At 48.1% G+C, this 25,075-nt stretch overlaps 1 protein-coding gene across 3 annotated transcripts in view; it reads right to left on the bottom strand.

The window, feature by feature from the left end:
• The window catches only part of TANGO6 (transport and golgi organization 6 homolog), a 44,859-nt gene that overhangs the window by 14,903 nt on the left and 4,881 nt on the right, over nucleotides 1-25,075 (bottom strand). For 2 of the 3 annotated variants that reach the window (XM_081922647.1, XM_081922648.1), the window contains exons 5-14: nucleotides 23,250-23,392; nucleotides 21,988-22,153; nucleotides 21,127-21,209; nucleotides 17,909-18,021; nucleotides 16,353-16,529; nucleotides 13,591-13,717; nucleotides 11,130-11,324; nucleotides 9,262-9,399; nucleotides 7,422-7,934; nucleotides 6,352-6,409 (exon numbers count right to left, since the gene is read on the bottom strand). In XM_081922647.1, the coding sequence (XP_081778773.1) occupies nucleotides 6,352-6,409; nucleotides 7,422-7,934; nucleotides 9,262-9,399; nucleotides 11,130-11,324; nucleotides 13,591-13,717; nucleotides 16,353-16,529; nucleotides 17,909-18,021; nucleotides 21,127-21,209; nucleotides 21,988-22,153; nucleotides 23,250-23,392 (1,713 nt within the window). Of the gene's footprint in view, nucleotides 1-6,351; nucleotides 6,410-7,419; nucleotides 7,935-9,261; nucleotides 9,400-11,129; nucleotides 11,325-13,590; nucleotides 13,718-16,352; nucleotides 16,530-17,908; nucleotides 18,022-21,126; nucleotides 21,210-21,987; nucleotides 22,154-23,249; nucleotides 23,393-25,075 lie in introns of all 3 variants that reach the window. The other variant, XM_081922649.1, reaches the window with a different exon arrangement.

The raw sequence follows: 25,075 nt of genomic DNA, 5'->3' as shown, positions 1-25,075 counted from the left end.
TTGAAATGATGGCTTTTTGAGCCCTTTCCCCAGCTCTCCAATTCCAAATCCAGAGGGGATAGCAGAGAAAGAACTGCCTCAAAAGAAAGGAGGAGAGATTGACAATGAGATTCACACAGAGGACTTGAAAGGATTGAGCAATGTGCCTAAGAAAGGTAGAATAGTTTTAAGTATCTTTTATTGCCCACCTGGATAATTATTCAGATTTTATTTTTTGCCCTTGTCCAAAGGGTGTTTATAAAAGCCTTATTGCCACATTGCCTTATCCTGGGAGTGGAGATTCCCTAGATGTTGTTGATCTCCCATCAGTCCCAGCCAGCATGATTAGCAGGGATGGGAGCCATAGTCCAGAAACAACTGAAAAACCCTCAATTCTTCAGCCCTGTTGGCAGTGTGGGAGCTTTGCCAGCTTAATACAGCTCTCTTGCAAGGCAAAACAAACCAGAACAAGCCTCAAAAAGGGAATTCCCAACACGTGGGAAAGAACTGCCTCTGAAGCAGAATTGACCTACAGGAAACTAGAAACCCCTGGCTTGGCAAAGCACCACACGCCTTTGCTAACCTGGTGCCTTCCCTGGCTGAAGCTGATGAGAGTTGTAATCCAAAATATATGTAGGGCACCAGGTTGTCATGGGCAGCAACAAAAGGTGCCAACTTAACCAGCTTCAACTCTGTCCTGATGATGGCTGTACCAAAAAGACCACATTGCCAAAGTGGTAGCTGCATTCATGTGCAGCAACAAGGTGGCAAAGTTCTGGATGTCCTCAGAGATGAGCCAGCAAAGACCGGCTACATCAGATGCCATCCACAAATCACAATAGCAGAAAGGTGCTACTTACAAAGGTTCATGTCATGTGAGTCACTGCCCCTGGAAGAGGCAAGGGCAGCACCAGGGAATCAAGCCTAACTCTGGCCCATTGAAGAGAACTAGAATCAAGGTCTCCCTTCTGAATGTGCTCCTAGAAGTGTTGTGTGTCCTACAGCCTTGCTCCAAGAAGTCATGGCAGCATTCTACAGTCAAGCCAGAGTAAACAGTGGGGAGGAAGCACGCTTCACTTAACTGCAAGTTCCACCACAGAATCATCAGAGCTGTGAAAACAGCCCAGGTCCTACTGGGCCATGCTCAACACCTTTAGTTCAATAGCTGTTTAATTTGGCCTTGAAGGCCCAGGTTAGGACCTCAACCCTTTGAGATGATGCGGATGCAGCTGTCTTTCACATCCCTTTGATCTCCAGTTCCAGATCAGACATGCCTCTGGGCGCAGGAAGAAAAAATGGAGGAGGGAAGAAAATGCCCTGGGGATTAGAAGCAGCAGGTTGTTGGGAAAATAGGTATTATGGGATTGTTACATCTGCTAAGGGCATTGTCAGCTGGTGGCGGAGTGGGATGACTAGGCTCCATTTGGGAACTCAAGCACCTGTTGCTGTGCTTGACAGAGATCCAAGGCTTCCTATCCCCATGCTAGGTGGCCTGCCTCTCAGCCTAACCTACCTCATAGGGTGGTTGTGTGGATTAACTGAGGAGAACCATGTACACCACATAGAGCTCCTTGGTGAAAATGTGGGTTATAAATGCAATAAATAAATAAATAAATGAGAGTTCACAGCCTGAAGAATCATATATGATATAATAACTGTTCCTAACATTTACCTGGACTAATTTGAAAAGGAAAAATTATGTTTCCCCTTAGTCCAGGCCTCCTGGACCAAGCCAAAGTTTAGCCCTTAAAGCTTCTCTCTGAAAGTGCAAAAGGAAAGGCCATGGAAGGGAGCTTGTTGCAGAAAAGGCTGGCATAGGAGGCAGCACTTCACAACACACATGGGGATATTTCCACCTTAAGAGCTGAGGCTGGCACACGCCACAGCTTGCCCAAGGCCTCCCCGGGAACAGGGCTCCAACCGCCAAGTTGCCCAAGCCCAAGGCCCAAACTGACAATAAAAAGCTGTGTGGGAAAACCCACGTGAAAAAAATGGAACAGGGAGCTCTAGGGCAGAGGGGAGCAGAATTCCTCTTTAAAGAGTTGGCTTGAAGAAGATGAGAAACCTCCTCCTCCTCCATGAACAGAACCATGGAGAGGAAAAAGGCTCCAATGAGGCCATTTGAGGTAGCCCCTAAACTGGCTCAGCTGGAGCTGCTATGGCTCTAGGGCACAGGTGGCCAACTTCCAGCTCTGAGGCCTGATCTGCCCACCCTCAAGCTTCAAGCAATTTTTTCAGTCCCCAGCCAAAACCCCACTAATTTTGGCAGTGGGGTGAAAAGTGTGGGGAAGTGAAGCAGACACAGTGCTGGAACAGGCAATACTCTGTGCTCAGGAACAGATGCAAATTGCCCCCTCCTTGGTCACCACAACATTAACAGAGGGGGCAATAAGCCCCCTTCTGCTGATCCAGAAAGATTTTCATTTATGTAGGGCTGTAAGGTGGCGGTTTGTCCTGGATCCTAGGCAAGTCAATTGAACAATTGCATTTTTCAGCCTTTTTAGAGCTCAACAACTTTCAGGGTGTCCTGGTTTTTACTTTTTGAAATATGGCAACCCTAATTTATGTATTTGTTTAACATTTACAGTGCACCAAAGGCTCTCGGGGTGGTATACATGGTTCTCCCCCTCCCCATGTTATCCTCACAACAACCCTGTAAGGTAGGTTAGGCTGAGAGACCGACTGATGCAAGGCTACCCAGCAAGCGTCTCGTGGCTGCATGGGGATCTGAACCCTGGTCTCCCAGCTTAGTCCAACACTCCAATCACTACAGATGGGGCAGGGAAGGCTGTGTGTACATGACAGTGTGTAGGGTGGCTATACCCACCTCTGGCCCTCAGAGAGCGTGGCCAAGGGTGAATGTGGCTCTTGTGCCAAAAAAGGTTATGCTGGAAGTGCAATGATCCTGCCCCCTTGTTTAGGCTTGCTTGCTTCCTTCTGCAGCAGGTAAGGTGCGGCGGCGGGGAGGGGGTGTGTGCTTTCTCTGTGATACCATCCGCCAGGGAGTCTTGAGAATCACAGAGGACTCTGTCCCCCACTCTGAGTGCAGTAAACAGTGCTCTGGACACTTTAAAGCTCTAGGGGCTCAAAGCAGCGTAAAGCAAAATTCCAATTCCAAGTTTATTTTTTAACTGTGGGTCCATCGCAAAATATCCAATACTGAATACATGCGAACCACACATTGTCAACAGCAGCTTCAAGGACCACATCCAAGGTACAATTACAATTTCTTCCTGTGGCTCAGACTGGCTGAAACCTGCCAATATCCTGGTTCTGTGCTCCCCCCCGCCTTTTCTTTTGAGAACAATCATGTTACTCATTTCCGGCTTGTAAAGCAATAGACTAGTAAATCTGCAATGAGACAGCAATACTTTTATGTGGGGGGTACGGGAGGGAAGACTGTGGGGCCTGGAGCATCTTTGGGGATGCCAAGCAGTGAGTCAGTGGCAGAGGCTACCTGGCCAAGACTGAAGTCTCTCCTGCCCTGCTTATTTTCAGCTGCTTGTCTAGCTGGAAATGGTAGGGAGATGTATGTTCTGGAATGGGGTGCATGTGTGTTGGCAGCCAGATGGCTCTTTGGGGGAAAGGGCAGCGGGTAAGATGTGACAGCTGCCCCACATCTTAGCCTCTCCCCTACATCATCGCAGCCCTTTTGAGGCAATGCCGACGTGACTCTCAAAGCTGAGCTTAGCACTTTGCTTCTGACTCAGTCCCCCTGGCAAAGTGGGAGGGTTCATCAAAGCCATCGCAAAGTTGCTAAACGTGCAAGGATCAATGCTTTCCATGTCACTGGTGGGAGTGGCAAGATGTCTTTCGCCTGCAGGGCACACATGAGCCCTTCACAGGCTCAAGCCAACACAAGTACAGGAAGGAAAAGACAGGCCAAGGAGGTTCCCCCTTCAGCTCTTTGGGTGTTGCAGCCAGAAGAGCAGGTCCTCTGTATTCCCTCTCTCCCACCTTCTTCTACCTGACAGGCTTCTGAGCCAGGGGCTTCCTGCTGGGACTTCCCAGGTGCCCTATACAAACTGCACAGAAAAGGTGCAGCATGAACTTTGCAAGGGTTGAAGACTTCCTCCTCCTGAAGCAACGGGGAGATTTTTTTATCCATCCATCACCTTATTTATGGGTCTTCCTGCCCAACCCCACAGTACTTGAAATAAGTGTTTGTTACTCATCCTGAGCCCTTAGGATGTTACAGGGATAAAAATCTGAATTATTATGAATTGCACTGCACAATGAGGAAAGGGAGCTGGCTCGCACCCAAATGCCTCCTTACACTTTGAGGGTGCCAAGGAATCCCGAGAAGAAACAGTGAAAAAATCCATCGGCCCAGAAAGCTGGTGGTGGATACTATTACTGTCCCACTTTCCTCGCCTCTGTCTCTATGAAAAAGAGGTGGGAGGCCTCTTTCAGCCTCCATTTAGCCCAAAATATATGCTACTCTGCAGTGAAGCTTTCAGGACAGTTTTCAAAAACAAGATAAAAAGCCCACAACACATAAATACATGGGAAGAGGAATCCCATACCCCTGTTATGCTAGACTGCAAGAGGAGTTTGGCTTTTGGATCAGGTTAAAGGCCTATATAGTCAGGTATCCTGTTCTCATAGCAGCCAACTAGATGCTTTTGATGAAGTCCGCAAGCAAGCAAGCCTGACTGCAACAACTCTCCCTGCTTGTGATTCCCCGCAACTGGTATTCAGAGGCAGACTGCCTTCAACACTGGAGGTTAAAACACAGCCATCAGGATTACACGGCTACACCAGGACTGGAGGTATGGTGCAAGTGTGCTCCTTCCCTGCACTGCCCCTGGCTCAGACCAGAAGAATGGCCAAATGGGGGTGATGTTCTGAGAAAGTTCTCTCTCTGGCTGCCATCTGCCTTAACAGGGCAACTGGTGAAGAGCCACTGAAGTTTGACTGTACCAAGGCAAAAAGGTGGACTCCTTTTGCTCTAAGAAACCACAGCATCTCAGACCTCCCTGTGTGGCAATCTTGAGTTCAGCCTAGAATGTTCCTCTTTCCTTCTGCACTATCTGTACACAGCAGCTGATTAATTATGGACCCGGAGACATACACAACATTCATCCAGCACCCTGCTACCACTGCCAACACACAAGTATGGGGGCTACTTTGGAACGACTCCTCCAGGACACACTGTACAAAGGGATGAAGTAACAGGGAACACAATTCTGTTGAATACAGGATGCCACAGTGCTTGTTTCCTAAGAAGACAGCCAGGGACACTGGCTACCAGCTCAATATTTGCATAGCATATCTGCCTGGCTTATACCAGATCACCTTGCTATTCTTCAGAAGGAAGCCAGTGAGAGATTGCTTTGTTCAAGGAATTAGTGGTGGCTTCTTCCAAAAGGAGGAGAGCAGAGATGCTGCCAATGGACAGGAGAGGAAGTGAGAGTTGATCGGAAGGACGATGTCCAAGCAAATTGCACAGACCAGTATAACTGGCAATGAGACCAGGCCAATTCCAGTTTTCAGATGACCAAGAAGAATTCAGAGAAGAGCTGTGGCTCTGTGGTAGGGCACTTGCTTTGCATGTGCAAGGTTCCAGGTTCAATCCCCACATTCCCAGGTGGGGCTGGAAAGGAACACCTCCCTGCCTGAACCCCTAGAGGGCTGCTGCCAGTCACTGTAGAGGCAATCCTTGGCTAGGTGACTCAATAGACTGACTCAGCATAAGACCATGTACCTGATGTCAGCTGATGCTCTACTGTGCTCACATGCCCAGCATCTTCATGCTTAGTACCTTTCCAGAGAAACACTTAACTGTCTCCCAGCCACTTCTGGAGAACAAATGCCTCCTTCACCTGGGATAAGGAAAACAGCATTTGCTCAGCAGACCCACTGAGCCGTGAAGCAGCATTTGAATTACTAGAGAGTCTGGGGTGTGAGGATACACACTTTTCTTTTATGTCAGCAACTTTAGCTGATTTTTAAAAACGTAACCCAGTGGACGGAGCTAAAACTGGAGGGAATCAGGTTGTGGGGCTTCTTGATTTTATTAATGGCCGCCCCTCACTCCTCTTCTTCCAGTAAATTGAGTAGTGTTGTGAAACTCCACATCTCAACACACAAAATTCAAAAGTGGAAGCTGGGCAGAAGCAACCTCTCAAACACCTCCGATTCCTAGGAGTGAGGGTGGGAGATCTTAGTGCCCCTAAACTAGAGGGGCTTTTGGCTTGATCCAGCCAGGCGATCTGTCCTTTTTTAAAATTCATGTCCACGCAGCACAACTTTCCACAGACAAGGAGCTTGGTGTTGGCCGCTACATAATTAGTCTGGCTAGACAGCAAAAAGCTTCTATTTTCATTCTCGGCAGAACTCAACACAAACAGCCAGATTCTGCCTGCTTACCTTGGATAGCAGAAAGATAAACAAAGGAATCCTCATGCTCCAAATTTTCCAAAAAAACCTGGAAGAATAAAGTCCAAGAATCACCTAACTTGCATTCAAGTAGGATAGTCTTCATAGCCTCAGTGCTGATGCCTTCCCAACAGAAGACAGTATCTCCTACATCCCTCATGTTACACACAAACCAAAAAATCCAGAGGTTTTGCTAACTGAAAACAGTCAGTGGTATAGCATCTGCTTTGCAGAAGGTGTCCCCAGGTTGAATCCCCAGTGGCATCTCCAAGTATTGCTGGGAGAGACTCCCAGCCTAAAACTGTGAAATGGACCAAGGGTCTGCCTTGTATAAGGTAGCTTCCTATGTCAGCTTAACTGGCAATTGACATCTAGGCAGGGAAGAAGGAATCCTGGAGGTTTTTGGAACCCATCATGGATTTGACTGTTTTGACAGAGGGAAGGGTCAGATGCCCATGGTTAGAACTGGCTTCCTCAACCAATGGGAGAGAGGTGTCTCAGCCAGCATGTGGATGATGCCCTGCCATACCAGCCTGTGTTAACTCAAACTAGAAGTACTCCTGGCATGATGTACCAAAGGAAGAAAAAAGAGGGTCACACCCCACCAAAAAGGAGAAGGGTCTCCCTTACTTTTCAGGGCATTGAAGACTACTATCTGTTGTAGGGCAAATGCTAGTGACTTAAAAATTAAACTTCCACATTACCCCCCCCTGCGAAAAAAGGCATGCTGGTATCTACAAGTGGTTACAATAGCTTTTGCCAACCCAGTGCCCTCTAGATTTGGACCACAACTGCCATCAAACCCAGCCAGAACAGCTGAGCTTGCTAGGGCTGATGGGAACTGTAGTCCAAAACATCTGGCATGCAGCAGATGAGCAAAGGTCAGTTTTACTTAAACCACCAGCAATATGCCAGGGTTTCAAAGTGAGTTCTTCCAAGCAGGAACACCCTTAGTTGGACAGGCCATCACTAAAGGGAGTATGAAAGCAATGAAGGCGCGCACGCACTGCAGCCTCGTGGGTGTTCTCAGAGGACTAACACAGTGTACTCTGAGTGTCTACCTTCAGCAGCTTCTCTTGAATCTTCAGGGCTTCAGAGTCCCTCTGCTCTATCAAGCGGGAAAGACTACGCAAGGCAGCTGCTCGTGCTGGAATGTCTGGGTCATAAACTGATAAGAGAAGTTCTTGCAGGTCCTGAGATCCACAGCCTGGCTCTGCAACAGATTCCCCAGCCAGAGGCCCTCTTGGCGGGTTGGAAATGGGGTCTGTGCCCGAGCTCCTCTCCATGTGGTCCTGTGGCAGAGCCGCCTCGGGCTTGGAGGTCTCTCTAGGGGGCGTTTTGGTGAGGCCTTGTCTTACGAGAGCTCTTGGTTTGAGTGCCACTCCTGCATCACTCTTGCCCAGGGTACTTTGCGCAGCAGAGCTGACTGTCTCCGTGGAAAAAGCTCCGTGGGTGCAGATGGTGATACGCAAGTCAGCCGCAAGCTCCTGGATGACAGGCTCTGGATGAACGTGGGAGAGATCCTCCAGCAGGGGCACCAGCCCCTTCAGGGAAGCAAAGTCGGCCGGTTTCAGCTGCAGAGAGATCATCAAGCATGTTAGTCCAGCCACAAAGAAAGACAGAATCAGGGCTTCTCCTGAGAACTTTCCCCAGGGCTGAAGGGAGGCTGTGTCAGGGGAAGGAACTGTAGGAAGGAAGCCTTTGCTGTGGTTACCGTTATGGGTGTATATGAAGGATCTGGCAGGGGAGATAAGATCATGCCCCAAGCCTACAGGTGCAAAGAGCGGATGGGGTGGGAAAGGAGCCGCTTTCTGGGACTCGTGCTAAGGGCCTTGGGGAACATCTCAGGTGGTGGATTGCAAAGTAGCTGAGGAGCAAGCCAGGATGGGCAGAATTCACGGTACATATGCTGGAAACTGTCCACTTGAAATCTGGACAACCCACTGCTGCACCCAGCATTGTTACGACACCAAGAACCATCTGCCCCTCCCCAACAACTTATTTTTAAGCAGCTTCTTAATGTGGCATTATTATAGTAGTACGTAGATTTCTGCAATTTGCCTTGTGTGTTAACCAGAGTGGAGGAAAATTATGTAAATAAGATCATCTTCATCACTCAAGGGTTTTCTGGAAACCACATCCGACTTCAGCAAGAGGTGGTGCAAGTTTTGCTAGGGCCAGTGTGAAAAAAAGGCTATGGGAGAGGAAATCAAATCAAAACTTTATTAGCAAAGCCAACAGGCCACAGCTATACAAGAGTTAAAAGTGAAAATAGGGATAAAAGGAAGAAAAGAACAAGCAAAAGGAGGTCCGTCAGATGAACAAGTCTGTCACTCAGATGGTGGCCCTCAATTTCGCAGCTCTCTCAATGTACCTCGCGACCTTCTCTGTTATCTGACTATCCGTATCAGATAATAGAAAATACAGTGTAATGTCTGGTGAACGGCCGGGGTTGGAGAGAATGAGTGGAGTAATAATCTCATTCCTTAGGTCTTTGTAAAGGGGGCAAGATAGAAGGACGTGGGACACTGTTTCCGTGTTACCATCTCCACATGGGCAAAGTCGTTTTTCAAATGGAGTCTTTTGGTAACGACCTTCGAGTACAGCAGAGGGAAGAACATCCCATCTTATGGGAGAGGAAAGAATAAATTGATGTCTAGGACCAGACCCACCAGGCAGCGACTTTTAAAACTTCCACTGTCATCTAGCAACAACCATTCCATCAGGCTATGACCGAGGGACCCAGGGCCTGGCTCCACTGGCTCAGCTAGCCATCTTTAGGCTCTTTCCATTGCAGCCATCTTTAGGCTACACATACAATGGTCTCTCTGTCACAGGGATGAGAGCAGGGGCACAAGAGCGAACCAGCCCTGATCCCCCCTGACTGCCCCACGGTCTCACCTGCACTGCCCCTCCTAGTATGGCAGCCACCAGTCCCATAGCCATGCTCAGTGTCTGGGCTTCCACAGTGCTACCCCCTGAGCTGCAAGTGAGACTTGCACAAGCCCGCTGCAGAGTTGTTGCCACAAATTCCACAACCTAGAGAGAGAGAAGCAAAGGGAGATTATCATGTCATTCGGCTGAAAGACTGCCAAGACCTCAAAGACACACTGTACATCTATCTCAACAAACTCTCCAGAGTGTAATCAGAAGCTTGTTTATACAATCAAAATTAAGGACTCTTATCCTGAAGTTATTACTCAAAGGATTCTGGGGCATTTCAGCTACACTCCATCCCTGACAACCTCAGGCCACTTCACAGACCACTGGGTTTCTGCAAGGAACTGCAATATCAACAGCTCCCATCCTTGCCAAGGACCAGAAATTCTCCTTCTGCTGATATCAGCCTGGATTTGCCCCTTGACTATGGAAACAGTACCAGCAGTTTGGGTCTATCTTAATAAAGGTATTGCCCATCTGTGGGTTTTGAAACCATGTGTAGTAACAACTTGGAACCCCAGAGAGTGGGTTTAAAGTGCAGCAATGTAGGACTCTCTAGACATGCAAACAGCCATGTAGCAGAATGCAACTCACAAGGGCTTATTGTCAGGGATGGGGAACTTGTCACCCTCCAAATGTTGTTGGACTACAACCCCCCTCCCCCATCATCCGTGACCACTGTGCATGCTGGTTGGTGCTGCTGGATCAATAATCTAGGAAGCTGCTTTATGCCAAGTCAGACCAATGGTCCATTTAGCCCAGGACTGTCTACACAGACTGCCAGGGGTTCTCCAGGATTCCAGACTGGGTACATTCTCATCCCTATCTGGAAACATTGGGGATCAAAACCGGGTTCTTCTTCCATTGAGCTATGTCCCTTCCCAGCAGCTATGTCCCTTCCCAGATGCCTTCAAGCAGGGTGCGAGGGCCATGGTTGTCCATCATTGTATGCACCTCTGAACATGAACCTAGGCAGCCCTCTGGCAGGGAAGTCAAGGTCCCCTTGAATTTCTCTACCCTAAATAAAATAAAACCCTCAGGGAGCCAAGAGATCTTCCCTCTCTTTCTTAGGGTGGCAGCATGGCAAATTACTGTTAGTATTGGTTCCCTTTGGGCATTGCACCCATCTCTTTTTCTGATCTCAGAACAGGCAATTTTAAGCCCGGGCCCAAGCAAATTCTCCCTGCCAGGTGTGTCTGGTACCAGGTGTAACTGGAGGGCAAAGAGGGAGGTGGCGGAGGGGAGTTTAGTAACTAAATCCATTAACCAGCCGCCTCCTGGGGAAAACAAACTCCTTTGGGTTTCCTTGACATGCTTGTCTTTTCAACAAACTGCCTAATTATCCAAGTAAAAGACAAAGGGAGGGAAGTAGATTAGGTTTTGTGCACTCAACAAGTCTGTTTTTGTGGAAGACTATTGGATACTTTTGTTCTTTCTAGGTCTCAGAAGAAAACTTTGCACTCAAAGCAGCTTCTCTCACTTGACAGTTTTGCTTTCCCCCACCCCACCTGCCACCACCAAATCTGACAACCAGGCATTCTGAGCAACCTCCTCAGCTTTCCAAGGCTTGAAATTAACACAGCCCTTCCTCCACCCCTTTCTGCTGGCCACTTAGCCTAGTGAAACTGGTGCGGCACCTAAGGAAGGGGGAGGGGAGTCTGCTTCCGCTGTGACCACCCAGGCTGCTCCCAAGAATCACTCAGCCTGGGGTCTCAAAAAAACCCTCTGCTGGCCCTGAGGTCACCACCAATGGGTGATGTGGCAAACTCCCCTCCCAATCGTAGACTTCTTGTCTGATTGCAGCTCGGGAGACCACAGCCTCAACGAACCTGTGAGATGTCTGTGAACAGCGCATCGGAGATCCTCTCGCACATCATGCCAACCAACTGCAGCACCTGCAGCTGCCTCTCTTTCTGCTCAAGGCCAGGGCTGCAGCACTGCTCCAGGTCCAGAGGGCTGTTGCAGGAGGAGAGCGGGGCAGACTCCATTTTGTAAGCACCCTGTCCAGCCATGCGTGTCAGCTCCTGTCAGAGGGAGGGGGGCAGAATGGAAGAAGAAAAAAAACCCAGGCATTTAATCAGAGGAACGCACATAGGAAAAGGCACATATATATTGCTTTGGCATGTTAGTGCACTTTGGCCAGCACATTGCTGGTCAATGGGAAAGGATGAGATCTACAAGGAAGCAGAGGCTTAATTTGTTCTATGAAGACAACTTTTTGCTTTTTCTTAGGTAGACAAGTTGCTTTGGGAAGAAATTTCTGAGGCTCATATACATGTACATATGAAAATGACAGCAGCATGCATGGTTGGGTTTCTTCATCTGTGGCAAAAAGCTAACCAACAAATCCCTTGCTTCATCCCCACAGACACATCACAGTTCATTGAAAGATATTGCAGAAAAGGCCTTAGGAACCTTATACCGAGTCAGACCATCTAGCTCAGTATTGCCTACACTTACTGACAGTGTTTCTCCAGTTGCAGACTGCGGTCTTTTCTAGCCCTACCTGGAGATGCCAGGAAATGAGCCTAAGACCTTCTGCATGCAAAGCAGGTGCTCTACCACTGAGCCACAACCCTTCCTTGTGCCTTGCAGAGGCAGGAACAGGTCTAGGACACAGACAGCAGTTGAGGGAACAGCTTTAGGGATGGTTCTAAGCTATTTACCTCCATTTTTACATGCTATTTATAGAGCAGTGGGGCATACTATGAATTATTAAGTAAATATTGTTGAATAGTAAACACAGAGAACAAGTAGAGGAGGGCTGGATGGACACCCACCCACAAACAGGAAGCCCCCTCCCCCCTGGAGAGGGATTATATCCATAGCTGTGAAACCCACAATTACACTTCAAAGATTCTCCTGTTGTCAAAACAGCCCCAGAAGGAACAGCAGTTAACCCTTTCCCACATTGACATCCGCTGTGCAGGAGGCAGACACAAAAAACCCTGCCATTAGCATCCATCTGTAACACTGCAATATTTGTACCAGCAAAACTTCACTGTCAGGAGTATGCTTTCACTCAAAAGGGGCTCCAGCGAATTTCCAGAGCATCTTTCTTCCCAACTATATGCCCCACACAAAATGACTAGAGCCATTCCTTGCTTTTTTGCATTTCAAAAGAACTGCACAATAAAGGAAGTTCACAACTTTCAACAAACAGGCCAAACCTCACATGCTTTACATCTCCATCACTGACTCATCACTCACCAAAGACTGCCTCTCACAGAGCTGATGCCTGACTGTCTAGTTGCATCATTTTGCCTCTTGCATCCCTGAAAGTACCTTTGAAGGGTTGGTGTTGGAGTGGGAGAACAATCACTCTGCATTAGTTAAACAGAGACTTGAGGAGGAGTTGAGGAACCCACTTTAAGCTAAAGGGGTTGTTTTCTTTTTTGCAAAGTTCTTAGCTTCTTCTCCAATGTTGCCTGCCTAAGGGTGGGGGGTGTCCCTTAAAACCACAGAAAGGGTTAATAGTAGCTCAGTGGTGGAGCATCTGCTTTAATGCAGAAGGTTCCAGGCTCAGTCCCTGGCATCTCCAGGTAGGACTGGGAGAAACTTCCTGCTTGAAACCCTGGAGAACTGCTATCCATTCGTGTAGCCCAGATGTTTTCAACCTTTTTGGGTCCACGGCTCCCTTGACCATCTACATTCTTTCTGTGGCACCCCTGTGAGGCTCAGGAGCCCAGTTATGTCACCTCTTGCCTGTAGAACTGGAAGCCCTCACTACTTTTCGAACACCCTCCCTTGTGGAGTGTTCCCTCAACCTTCTCTCTTCTCCCTTCTCCTTGGGAGTCCTCTGGGCTGCCACCCCTGGTCTCTGAGCAGTCCCCCGTGCCCCAAAGAGAGGTGCCTCCTCACACTACCCCACAGGGGCCTGGGAAGCACCCCCTGGCCAGCCCCAGAGGCATTATTCGCCAGGGGAGCTTATAGCCAGGGCTGCTGCAACAAGCAGCCGTGCAAGCCTTTGGGAGCCAGAGATGTGAGAGGACATCAGAGGAGGGAGGGAAGGAAAGAGGCACAGAGGCCACTGTTGCCTGCAGCACCCTTGACCATCATTCAAGGCATCCCAGGGTGTAGCCACTACTGAGCTAGATGGGCCAGTAGTCTGACTGAGTATAAGGAAGCTTCCTATGTTCAAGCAGAGAAGGATCTTTCCCATCACCTGTGGTTACCTGATATATATTTTTAACCTGGAAGAAAGACTCCTGCACCTCCTGCAGATACATTATTAAACAGCCAGAAGCAACTGCCAAGATGAAGCAGCCCAGATGCCAGAGGGCCCCCTACCTTTAGGCAACAGAGGAAGAAGTCTCCGGCTAAGCCACTGCTCTGGCAGCGAGAGAGCAGCTCCACAAGCTGCTCCAGCTGCCATTGCTCAGAGGAAACCTTCTGGTAGAGAGCCTCATCTTCATTGCTGTGAAACAAGAGGCAAAAGTTTCACAAAGGGGAGTCACAGCTTTCCTGGCAGCAACTCTGAGCATCTTACATTCCACTTCCATCCTTCTGCAAGTGACCTCAGGCCACCTCCTTAACAGAGGGAGGATCTTTTGAGCCACCAAGAGCAGGCAGCTGTGTTGCTAATCAACAATCTTAAGAAGCACTTGAACAGCTCTACAGCAGCCTTCCCCAACCTGGTGTCCTCCTGATGTTTTGGACTACAATTCCCATCAGCCCCAGCCAGGACGGCCATGGCAGGAGTTGCAGTCCAACAACATGTGGAGGGTAACATATCCTGGGGTAATGTTTCACACTGCAATCTGCCTAGAAAGTTGATTTGAGAGGGTAGCCACCCAAAAGCATGCCTGCTCTCCCTCACTGTGTGCAGGAAGATCACAGGCCTGTTGACAGCAATGCTCTGCAGCAATGCTCTAACAGCATGCAATGTGAGCTGGGAGAGGTTTTCCACTCTCCACACTCCCTGCTACCTTGGTTAACAGGATTAGGTTTTGTGCTTTGACTAGCACAAGAGGCCCAAGTTTCCTCAGATAAGTTTGTAGGGCTAAATATACGAACATTGGGTTTTGCTGCCAGGTGTTTTTTGGTTTTGGTGGTATTGGCCACCCTGGGAGTTTTTAAAATGGAAGGATACCACTCATGTTTTGAAAAATAAAAGAACAAAGCATGGCAGAATGGCTAATAAAAACTTCACCAGACTTGGCCTTCCAGATGTATTAGACTATAGCTCCCATCAGCCTCAGCTCAGCCAATATGGCCTTATGATGTTGGGGCTGATGAGAGTTACAGTCCAAAACATCTGGAGGGCACCAGGTTAGGGAAGGCTAGGCTAAGAGATAAGGAAATTCCTCATCTGAATCTTGCCTCTGCCATACACCACTCTCTTTCTCTCTCTGTCTCAGTCCCACATCTGCAACAGGGGATAATCACACTAGCCTGCTTTACCCGGTTGCTGTTAGGATCACAATGAGGTGATTTAGGTGATGTATTTTACACACATAAATGGCAAACTCGTGGAAAGCAAGAGTGGAGGCTCAACTCTGCAAGTCAACTCACACTGCAAGTCCAACATTCAAGAGAAAGCAGAGGCAACTCTTTGACAACACACAAATCAGCAGAGGCTTGTAGCACTTTAAAAGGCTAGCAAATAAGGCACAAGTGTTCATGGACTGGAGATGTATGAATAGCTATCTTCAGTTGGCAGGTAGGGGTGTCAGGAGTGGGGAGGACGAATGTGAACTGGACACCAAATGGCTAAGAAATATAAAAAGTCCAGTCTGTGACAATTATATGCGCAAAGTGAAGTTTCCATTCATTACACCAGTAATTGGTGAAAACACCACCACCATAACATTATGAAGTTAATTAGCACCTTCAGCGAGACAGGAAACCACCAGGTAACACAGGAATGGTTGCAGAAAGACAAAACAAAAATAACCCCAGGTTATAAAACACAGTGCTTGTGAGTGGGAAAATCTGACATTGAAATTGGTTGAACAAGAAGGGGAAAGGGGGGAGCTTGCACTGCACACTTGGGAGGCTAGAGTGCACCTTCGTCCTCTGATTCTCAAGGGTTTGATTCAGGTGCTGTGAGAGTCGGAATGGGCTCCTTCAGCTCAGTCACATATGCTGGGGTGAGGTAAGGGAGCAACTTTGACATTCTGTTCTCAGCACAGAGCAGCAATAGAGCTCTGTAAATGCACAAATGCTTTGTGGTTTTCAGTTTCAGTTACATGAGCCTCTGGCAAGGAGAACTTTGGAAGTCCAAGATAAGGCCCACAAGAGCTCCAGATTCCCTTCTCTTTCCACTTTGATGAGTCTTCCATTTCCTTCCAGCACATCACTCCCCAGTGCTTGGGGCGTCACACTGTTTCATCATTTCGTCATTACATCAGCACTCATTCACAAAGAAATGAGAACATCAGAAGAGCTTAGGTACTGAATCAGGCCAAAGGGGGCCATCTGGTCCAGTACCTGGTTCTTACAGGGCCAACCAAATGCCTCAGTGGGAAGCCCAAAAGCAGGACCTGAGCACAGCAGCACTTGTGCCACTTGTGATTCCCAGCAACTGGTAATTCAGAAGCAGACTGCCTCTAAAAGCAGAGGGAGAACGTAGCCACTGTTAGCCCTATCCCTTTGTGACCCTTCTGCAAATTGGCATGCACATACTGTACACACAACTGCTCTTAAGGACACATAAGTGAAGCAACACCTCCATACATCCTGTTACTTGCTCAAAGAGCCAGACAGAAGCACTCACTCCACTTCACAGTCTGCAACCACTTATACACGAATGCAGGTGACACAAGTCTGCCCAGCCTCAAGAAAAGCTGTGGCCCTCTTCCCCCAGCATGCCACCTGTGCCAACGAGCCTGAAGCTTCACAAACACCTTATCTGAAAGATTCACATTTCCAGAAAGGTATTTTGAGGTGCTGTGCCCACTTCCAGAGAAGACACAGGACAGGCAACCCTGGAAATCAGACAGCCACAAGGCTCTATCTTCTCTGCTTTGAGAAGACCACCCCAGAACAAGCTCAGCCACAACATCAGCCTGCAGCCACACAGGACTGGAAAGCCACATGCAGTTTCTCACCTGATAGTCTCTTTGATGGTGACTACAGCGCCCCCTTCACTGCCTGCCTGAAACTGACAGAGCGGATGGAGCAGGTGGGTGGCTCCTCCAAGCCTTGCAAGTCCTTCCAGGATGGATAGTGCAGTTTGCCTCTTGCATTTCTCCAAGAACCATAACAGGATCTCTTGGCATGGAGTGCTACAAGGAAGGAAATGTGGCAATGAGTGACTGCCAAGCAGTCCAAGGGAGAACAAGCATGTGCCAATCTGAACCTGGCAGGGTTGAAGAGAAAGGGCAGGTGAACCTGGAAGTGTCCTAGAGGCGCCAAATCAGGCAGTGGACTTCTCCATTGCTAGAATGGGGTAGACCAGAGAAGTCTTCCCTCACTGCTCTAAACTGCTGCACCTAGTCCATACCTTTTCTTAACACGAGGCCCATTTATCCCAGGAGAAGGGATCCTCAGGCTTGGGGGTTGAATGCAGCTTTCCAGGCCTATGTACCTGACCCTCAATACTCTCCCTAGGTCACCTCTCACTGGTCATTTCACATAGGCCAGGCATGTTTTTGCCTTGCTGGAATGTGTCTTTAAATTCTGATAATGCCTCCTGCATGCCAAGATAGAGGATAGAGAAGATTGTGCAAGTATGTACAGAAACTAACCTACAGTACAAAAGTAAAATTTACATTCATTGCTCCATTCACTTTTGCCTTTGGTCATGCCCACCACTGGCCTGTGGAAGATTCCCCAAAGGGAACACAACCCTTGGGCAGGAGGAGGTTCTCCACCACTGCTGTATCCCTTGCAAGAGCTCCCTAAGCATTTGCCCTTGCACCATTAAGAAGTGCTGGGCTCATCATGCATGTGCCGAGCTGCATCTGCCAACATTTTAATCCCATTTCCTGGACAAGTCCTGAAGATGCCTCTCTCTCAGGATCTAACTCCCTCAGATATGATCTGCCTAATTGCATCCCCAGCTTGTGCCAGCATCAACTCCTTAGAGCAGGAAGTCTGGTCTCCAGGTACTGCTGTGCAGCACAAAACACTGCCTCATTGTCTGTGAATAGAAAGCAAGCCACACATACACACACAAAGCAGCAGCAGCAGTATCATCATCAACAACAACAAGAACTTTATTGCACTAGCCAAAGGACATGGCATCATTCACAAAGGAAACAAAAAGAAAAGCAACAATAACCATAAAAACATCAGGCACTGCAGAAACAATAAACCACGATCACAAGTCCTAAGAATTATATTATTGCATACGATAGACTATCAAGGAGTTCTCAGGTAGAATGTGCCAGCTTGCCGTAAATGTCCGAATCAACTTTGCAATTGACCGCTATTTTATCTAGTTCTTTTCTCCTGATCTTCTTAGCTGCCAACACATCTAGTGCTACTTTATAAGTGACGAAGTCACAGCAGCAGCAGTAAGAGAGAGTCATCTGCCTGTCTTTCAGGTCCTTGAAACGGCCCCCATAAGAGGGATGTTTCTCCCAAGATGCAGTGGGAGAAATTTTTTTGAAATCAGATGGTCTTTGACTGCAGAGCTCTTCCTCTGAGCCACACACCTTACCGTAAGAAAGACACGTTCTGCTTGGTAAAACACCAGAGGGAGAAGATGGTTCCTAGCACAGGCTGCAAGGAGTCCAATAGGAAAGCTGTGGGTTCATTGCCAACCACGTACACCTGAGACAAGAGAGGAAGCACCATGGAATGAGTGGATGGAGAGAGACAGGAAGCACATGCCTGCTTTGCCTGTGGACTATGACTCACAGAAACACAGAACAGGGCTGGGCACAAAAATTGCCATCACCTTGAGAGGCACTGCTCTCTGCAATAACCCTTGAGAAATGAACATAAAGGTTATAGATATAGAAATGGGCTTGGAAGTGCATGGGCAATGAGAGCTAGCAGAGGTGTGATAAACCTGGACAAGCCAGGACCTATGCAGATTTCCATAACTGAAAGCTCATTTCTTTGCTCAGAATTCTGATGTATTTATCTAGAGCCGTACCTTGGAAGTCGAATGGAATCAGTTCTGGAAGTCTGTTTGACTTCCAAAACATTCAAAAACCAAATCACGGCTTCTGATTGGCTGCAGGAAGTGCCTGCAGCTAATCAGAAGCTGCAGAAGCCCTGTTGGACATTCAGGTTCCCAAAAAATGTTCGTAAACCAGAACAATCACTTCCAGGTTTGCGGTGTTCGGGAGCCAAAACATTTGAGTTCCAGGGCATTCGGGATCCAAAGTACGACTGTATTTGTGACAGTCTTGGGTAAAGGTGTCAGACTGCTCTGAGACTCTTTTTAGAACTACCATGGCCTGAAGGAAAGGCCGGGAACATCAGTGGCTGCCATCACCCCAACCGCTAGCCATGCTGGCTGCTGGGAACTGGGAGTCCTACAACATCTAGAGGGCTACTGGCTAGTCACATTGTCTTAGACCTTCATGGTATCCCTGGTCCCAGCACGCACACGCACGTGCACACACAAAAGCACCTCTGTGAGAAAGAGATTTCCTTTATAAAATATGGCCTATTATTTCCGCCTGAGCTAATCCCCCATGGAGCCACTCATCTTCAATGAGCATTATTTGTACTCGCTGCTTTCCTGCTAAAGTCCTGAGATGAGTTTCCCACTCAGGCATCAGATGACACTTGGGAGGCAAAGCCCCAGAAACACCTTCAAGCTCCAATCTGCCATCTTAATCTCCCCTCTGTCAGGGCTCTAGCACTCTGCCATTAGCAATGGACCCACCCTGTGCTCCCAGGCATTTTCAGAAGGAACAGCGGCCACCGTGCGGCCTCTGGGACCCGTTCCTGCCTGCCGGCTCATTATAACAGATCATTACTGCCCAAGACGCTGTCGAGCAATCACAGTATTTAAGAGCTCAGACTGCCAAGGTGTCTGCCAAAGATCTCAGTGCTGCTGGCTTGTGGCTTGGCTGCCTGACGCATGGGATTGTGCTGCCCAAAATGTTGGAATCTGACCAAGGCAAAGCAAGCTGACCTCCAGAGAAAGAGAAAGATTGCTTTACCTGTTGTGTCCACAACTGGCTAACCTGGATACAGCTGAAAGGCCATGCTGTTCCTCTCAAAAAGGACAAACTTCATCCAAGGCGGATCTAGGGGAACGCAACTGGTTCGGTTGCACTGGGCACTGAGCTTTTGGGGAACTTCAGCAATGATGTCCAATTGAAGGCGAGAGGCCACCAAGGTCTACCACTGACTCCATCTATCCGTTTCATCAAGACTGAGGGGTTTCTAAGCCCCTCTTCAAGAGCTGGAAATCAGGAGCTTGGTGGGGAGAGCCTCACCCTGCAGCATCGGCTGCAACATAGGCTTTAAAAGACAGGCAGACAGGCACTTGACCCACTGGACACTGAGAAGGCAAAGGGGCTCCAGTTACCTTCCCCCAGTGATCTCTGCTGATTTCCCCTGCCCAGGCCGGAGTGTGCAGAGCCATCAGGCAGTACAACCACTATTCGTTCCAGTGATTTCTGCTTGCTTGGCAAGCCACTTGGTCAGATCCCTATCCATCTACTTTAGACTGCTGATTGTCCCATGCAGAAATTGCAGATTCTGATGCAGGCTTGCCAGTTATTATATTGCTTGGCAATGAATTGGAAAAACGAGCAAAAGATTATGCTTCCAAAGTGCTGCGCTAGCACCACCATATGAGAAGGGGAATTACTCCTAGCCGAGCAGAGCATGAAGGGCAAAGCTGAATGCACACGCACGCACATACACTGTGATCCTAAGCATGGAAACTGTGATGCAGAAGCATAACTGAAGTTAATTGCCACCAGTTCTAAAGTAAATGCACTTATAAACTGACCAGGTAAAAAGCATAGGTGAAACAAGAGGCCTGCATCTGGCAGGCCAGTCTGTACAGGGCACAGCATGGAGCAAGTCCTAGGAGATGGAAGATGTGATATGGGGAAGAAGGGAAGCAAGATTGCTATAGGGCAGCAGGTCACCATCAGTGTTCAGGACTTGGAGGTGTGGGTGCTCTCAACAGCTAGGAAGCTAACATAATCACATCGGTTTTGGAAAAATTCAAAAGGGCAGCTCAAGGAAGATAATCTGCTCCTTCAAGGTCTCCAGCTGCAGCTGATGCTTCTTTTTCTTTGTCTCCAGGACTTCAGCCACTGGGTGCAAGCACCTCATGTTACTCCTTGAGCACCATTAGTGGCATTCAGCCTTCCCTGCCCTGATGTCCTCCAGATGGCTTGGACTACAAGTCCTATCAGCCCCAGCTAACACAGCTGCTGTCCAAGCCATCTGGTGGGCTCCAAGTTGGCAAAGGCTGCTATAAGGTGTTTGAAACACCTGACAGGGATGCCAGTGAATCAGCTGCCTTTCTTTTTGGTCCCACATCACAGGCACAGCAAGGAAGGACATGACAAGGATGCAAGTCTTCTATTCAGCTCAGCTTCTTGTGCAAGCGCTGAACCTGCAGCAGCATCCAAGGGAGGTTTTGCTTCCTGAGGGAAGGGAGGCAACAGGCAGCTGGACCACTTCTGTGCAAGGAGTCCATGCATTGCTTTTGGAAGGAGGTCACAGGGGCATTGTGGCATATGACCCATCGGTTGGCTCTCACTGGGGGCACCCAGCTAAGTTCTTTAAACTGCTTAGACACAAATTTTGTTTCCCCAGGGAAGGGGTGGGAAGCTGAAGAACCATCTGTTCTGGTGGTCCAATTGAAAAGAGAACTTATTGAAAGGGTCGCTTTCCCTGCTTGCAATATTCAGTTTTAGCAAGGCATACAGGAAGTGAGGTTAAATGATGTACCTTAAGCACATTTTCCACACACTCACTGAGCTCCTCCTCTTTCACCAACACAGTCCCTGCCAGCAGCTCTTTCAGCGGTACTTCTGAACAAAACAAAGAATAACAAGATCATCAAAACCCATCAAAACAGGGGAGGTTGACATTGCAGGCTGTGTCCAACTCCTCAAAAGCATTTTTGTGGGGTGGGAGCCTTCAAATATATCAGTTGTTTGTTTGTTTTATTAAGTTTTTTTTTTTAGACTGACTGCTCCCATGGATCGCTCACTATAATAATGCCAAAAGATTCATTAATGATGGAGGATTTAAAAAAACAAAAAACATAGTACAGAATAGCTGATGGGACCCCAGGGTATAGGGTGGTATATAAAGTCAATAAATAAAAATAAATAAAAGTCTTTTGAAAGGCAAATCTCACCATGACCACTTTCACAATTCTCCCCCTGGAGGACTGACCATGGGTCATTGCAGCCCTAAAAGGGCCACCCACCCCCTGTAATCATGGTAGGGTGCTCAATGCATCACCCTTTTATGGACTGCTCCATTTAATGCAACACAATAATGGCAATTGAATTAAACAGAATGGTCCATAAAGTACAGAATGAGTTACTTGGAGCTCTGCCCAGTTTGTAACGGGCTGCTAGGAGAGAGCCCGCCAGGCTTCTGTCACTGAGGAAATGAGATATCCAAGAATCACAGAGCAAATGATTCCAAGTAATGAAGTCATTGAACAAAATAAGAAACAATTTTCACAGCCCGAACCGATGATGCAGGACAGGTAGAAAGAAGGCAACCTGCCCCTCTCACAGGGGCCACCAGATTCCTTAGTCTGGTCCAGGTGGTTGAGAAGAAGGAAGCGGTTACCTGTCACATCATCTGAGCAGCGCAGGAGGGGCTCCAGTATGGGACGCAGCAGGTGCTTCTCGGCTTGCTGGGGGTGTTGTCTTGCCATGGAGAGGACAGTCGTGGTGGCAACTCGCTGGAACTGATGGGCTGTCAGCTTATCCTGAATGAGGAACAGCTGCAGAACCTGGGAGAGAAATGGCACACAGACTGCTCTTTAGCCACTGCTGGGGGCTGCATTTGCATTGCTCTCCAGTGCTGTTTATTCCTCGGCCGCTGATCCTTCATTAAACAGTGTTTCTAAAACCCTGTGTGTGCTTCTCATTGTTAATAGGCCAATAAAAAGCAAATGCAAGTATGCCCTTTTTTAGTAATAGGCCTATAAACAATGAGAGTTTCATATTAGGTCTCTTCAGCCTGGCCTTTGACAGCTGAGATGTGTGTTTTCAGGACTTGCCCTATTCCTGTGACTGTCCTCTGTTTTAACTGTTTTTAATTCTGAATTTTTCACTGTTGTAACCTGACCTGGGACCTACTGGTGTAGGCTTGGTAATAAATGTAGTAAATGTAGTATGTTACTACTACTATTGCTATTACCATTGTTACCACCACAGTTATTGCACATGCTGTAGAGGGAAATGAAGGGCAGGTGGAGCTCATCAACCTGGGAAGGTAGCCCATCTAGGAGAAGTAAAACTCTGATCCTAAACCTCCACTGCATTGTGGATATACTCATTCATGAGAAAGGTTTCAGGAGTAAACCCCAAGGAAAAATCCACACCCACTGCCTTGTGGTACATCTCTGGGAGAAGAAATGGCTAAGGAGTAAGCCCTACACAAAACCACTGGAGTCCCTATGAAAGTTGGATGGCATCTTATACACCTCCTTCCAGCAACTCCTGCAGTCAAGTAGGTGACAAATAGATCGCTCTGGTTTCCTTTGGATCACGTTGGCAAGGCCAAGTGGGGGGGGGTGTCCTTGTCAGCTGGGCAGCCCAGGACCTCCATACACACTGCCCAGGCTTACACTCTGGAGAGGTCACTTCAGTGCTGCAAATGCAGCAAAAACAACGCAGGAGTTACCAGTCTCTGCAGCCACAGCGGGCGATGTGATTCTCCAGCTGTTTGAGTTCACCCCAGAGGTGCATTTTATTGTCTCTCAAGACAGATGGATGCCACCACCAGTCCCTGCAGGAATGATGCCCCAACTGGAAGGCCCTGCACTACAGACCACCACAGAATATAGATAGAATAATGGAGAGGAAGGTGGAGGAAGGACATACCTGTGGGCACACCTGTTGACAATAATCCTCCAGGGACAGAGACTGCTGAGGACAAGTGGAGAGGATCCTGGCCACAGCGTCACACTTCCGCCAGTCAGCTGCTGCTGCTGCTGCTTCGGCACTGCTACCACCTGTAGCCCCAGCTCGAAGGCACAAAGGCAAGATAGACTCTTTGTTAGGTTCTAGGATACTATGAACACTCCAGTTGATGCTCATTCTGAATTGCAATACATTCTGATGACCTGCTCTAATCCCTAGGGTGCCTGTATATAGGAAGGTACCTTATACAAAGTCACACCATTGGTCCATCTAGCCACTACTGTTGCAATTGACCAGCAGGAGCTCTCTGAGGTTTCAGACAGGGCCTCTTTCCCAGGCCTAACTGGGTGTTGAACCTGGGACCTTTTGCGTGCAAAGTAGGGGTTTTCAGGAAAAAAATCTGGTAAGTTTTCCCATGCAAATAAGGATAATTTGAAAAGGTAATTTTCATTTTGCATTAGCAAATTTTCTAATGCCCTAGAGAGTGAACTCATTTACCATATCATATTTTATTTCTTATCTAGTAAACAAAGCTAAAATAACAACAACTAAAATCTGGGATGGGGGAGTGCTCCAGTCTATTTTGACACACTAAGTTTGTAAAGAGGAAATGAGGTGATCCCAAATGTTCCTCAATAAGCAGCTGGCACAAAGCCATTAAAATGACAGCTTTTATTGGACTAACTTTGGTAGATCTATGAGTCTGCAAGCTTTCAAGTTTCACAGACCTCTGTCAAGCAGAAAAGCTGATGGAGAATTCTGCAAATCATTAAAAATCAGCATACACCTGCAATAACCAAGGATGATCCATTTGAAAGAGTGTATTTTATGCCTCTTGTCATCCAAAACCAACTGAACTGAAGCAGTGAGAGGCAAAATTCCTCAAACACACTTAAATAACCTTTGAAGAGTCACAGAAGAAGGTACCTTATACAAAGTCACACCACTGGTCCATCTAGCCACTACTGTTGCAATTGACCAGCAGAGTCACAGAACTCCCAGGTCTCAATATGCTTTCTCACACTGGTTAACAGAATTAGCGGGATTTGTGGCAATTTACTGTTGCAGGATATAGGGGCCACTGGCTAAAATGGCATTCAAAGGAGATCAGATACGGTAAGTTCATGGAGGACAGGATGCCAATAGGAAACCTCCAGGCTCAGAGACAGTCTACCTCCGATTGCTCACTGTTAAAAAACGGGGACATCTGTTGCTTTCCTATCCCTGCTGGTGAGCTTCCTGGGGCCTCTAACAGGCCCCCCTGGGAAGAAGGCTGGACTACATGCACCTTCAGTCCACAAACAAAGGGCACCCATCTCTTCCGCATCCTGTTCTCACAGTGTCCAACCAGATGCCTCGGTGGGAAGCCCACAAGCAGGACCCGAGTGCCATGGCAACTCTCCTCACTTGCAATTCCCAGCAACCGGCATTCAGAGGCCCACTGCCTCCAACTGTGGAGCTTGAACAAAGCCATCATGGCTAGTGACCACTGATAATCTCCATTAATTTGTCTAATCCTCTTTTAAAACCATCCAAGTTGGTGGCCATCACCATGCCACAGGAATTTCCCCAGCATTCAGCTTCACTGGGTTCTAGTACTATGGGAGGGGAAGTAAAACCTATTTTCCATCCATCTTCTCCCATGCCAGGCATAATCTTATTGTAATGGTTCTAGGGGTTGCTCGTGCGTAAGTTGTCGCCACTCCTGGCTAGGTTACCTGGGTGAACCCTTTCTGTCTGGACAGCCTCTCACCCGTGGCTGTCTCAATAGCTGGCAGAATCCGCCA

Source organism: Podarcis melisellensis (assembly GCF_964234715.1).
Source record: "Podarcis melisellensis genome assembly, chromosome: 8".
NCBI classification, from domain to species: domain Eukaryota; kingdom Metazoa; phylum Chordata; class Lepidosauria; order Squamata; family Lacertidae; genus Podarcis; species Podarcis melisellensis.
This window is presented reverse-complemented; position numbering and strand designations above follow the sequence as displayed.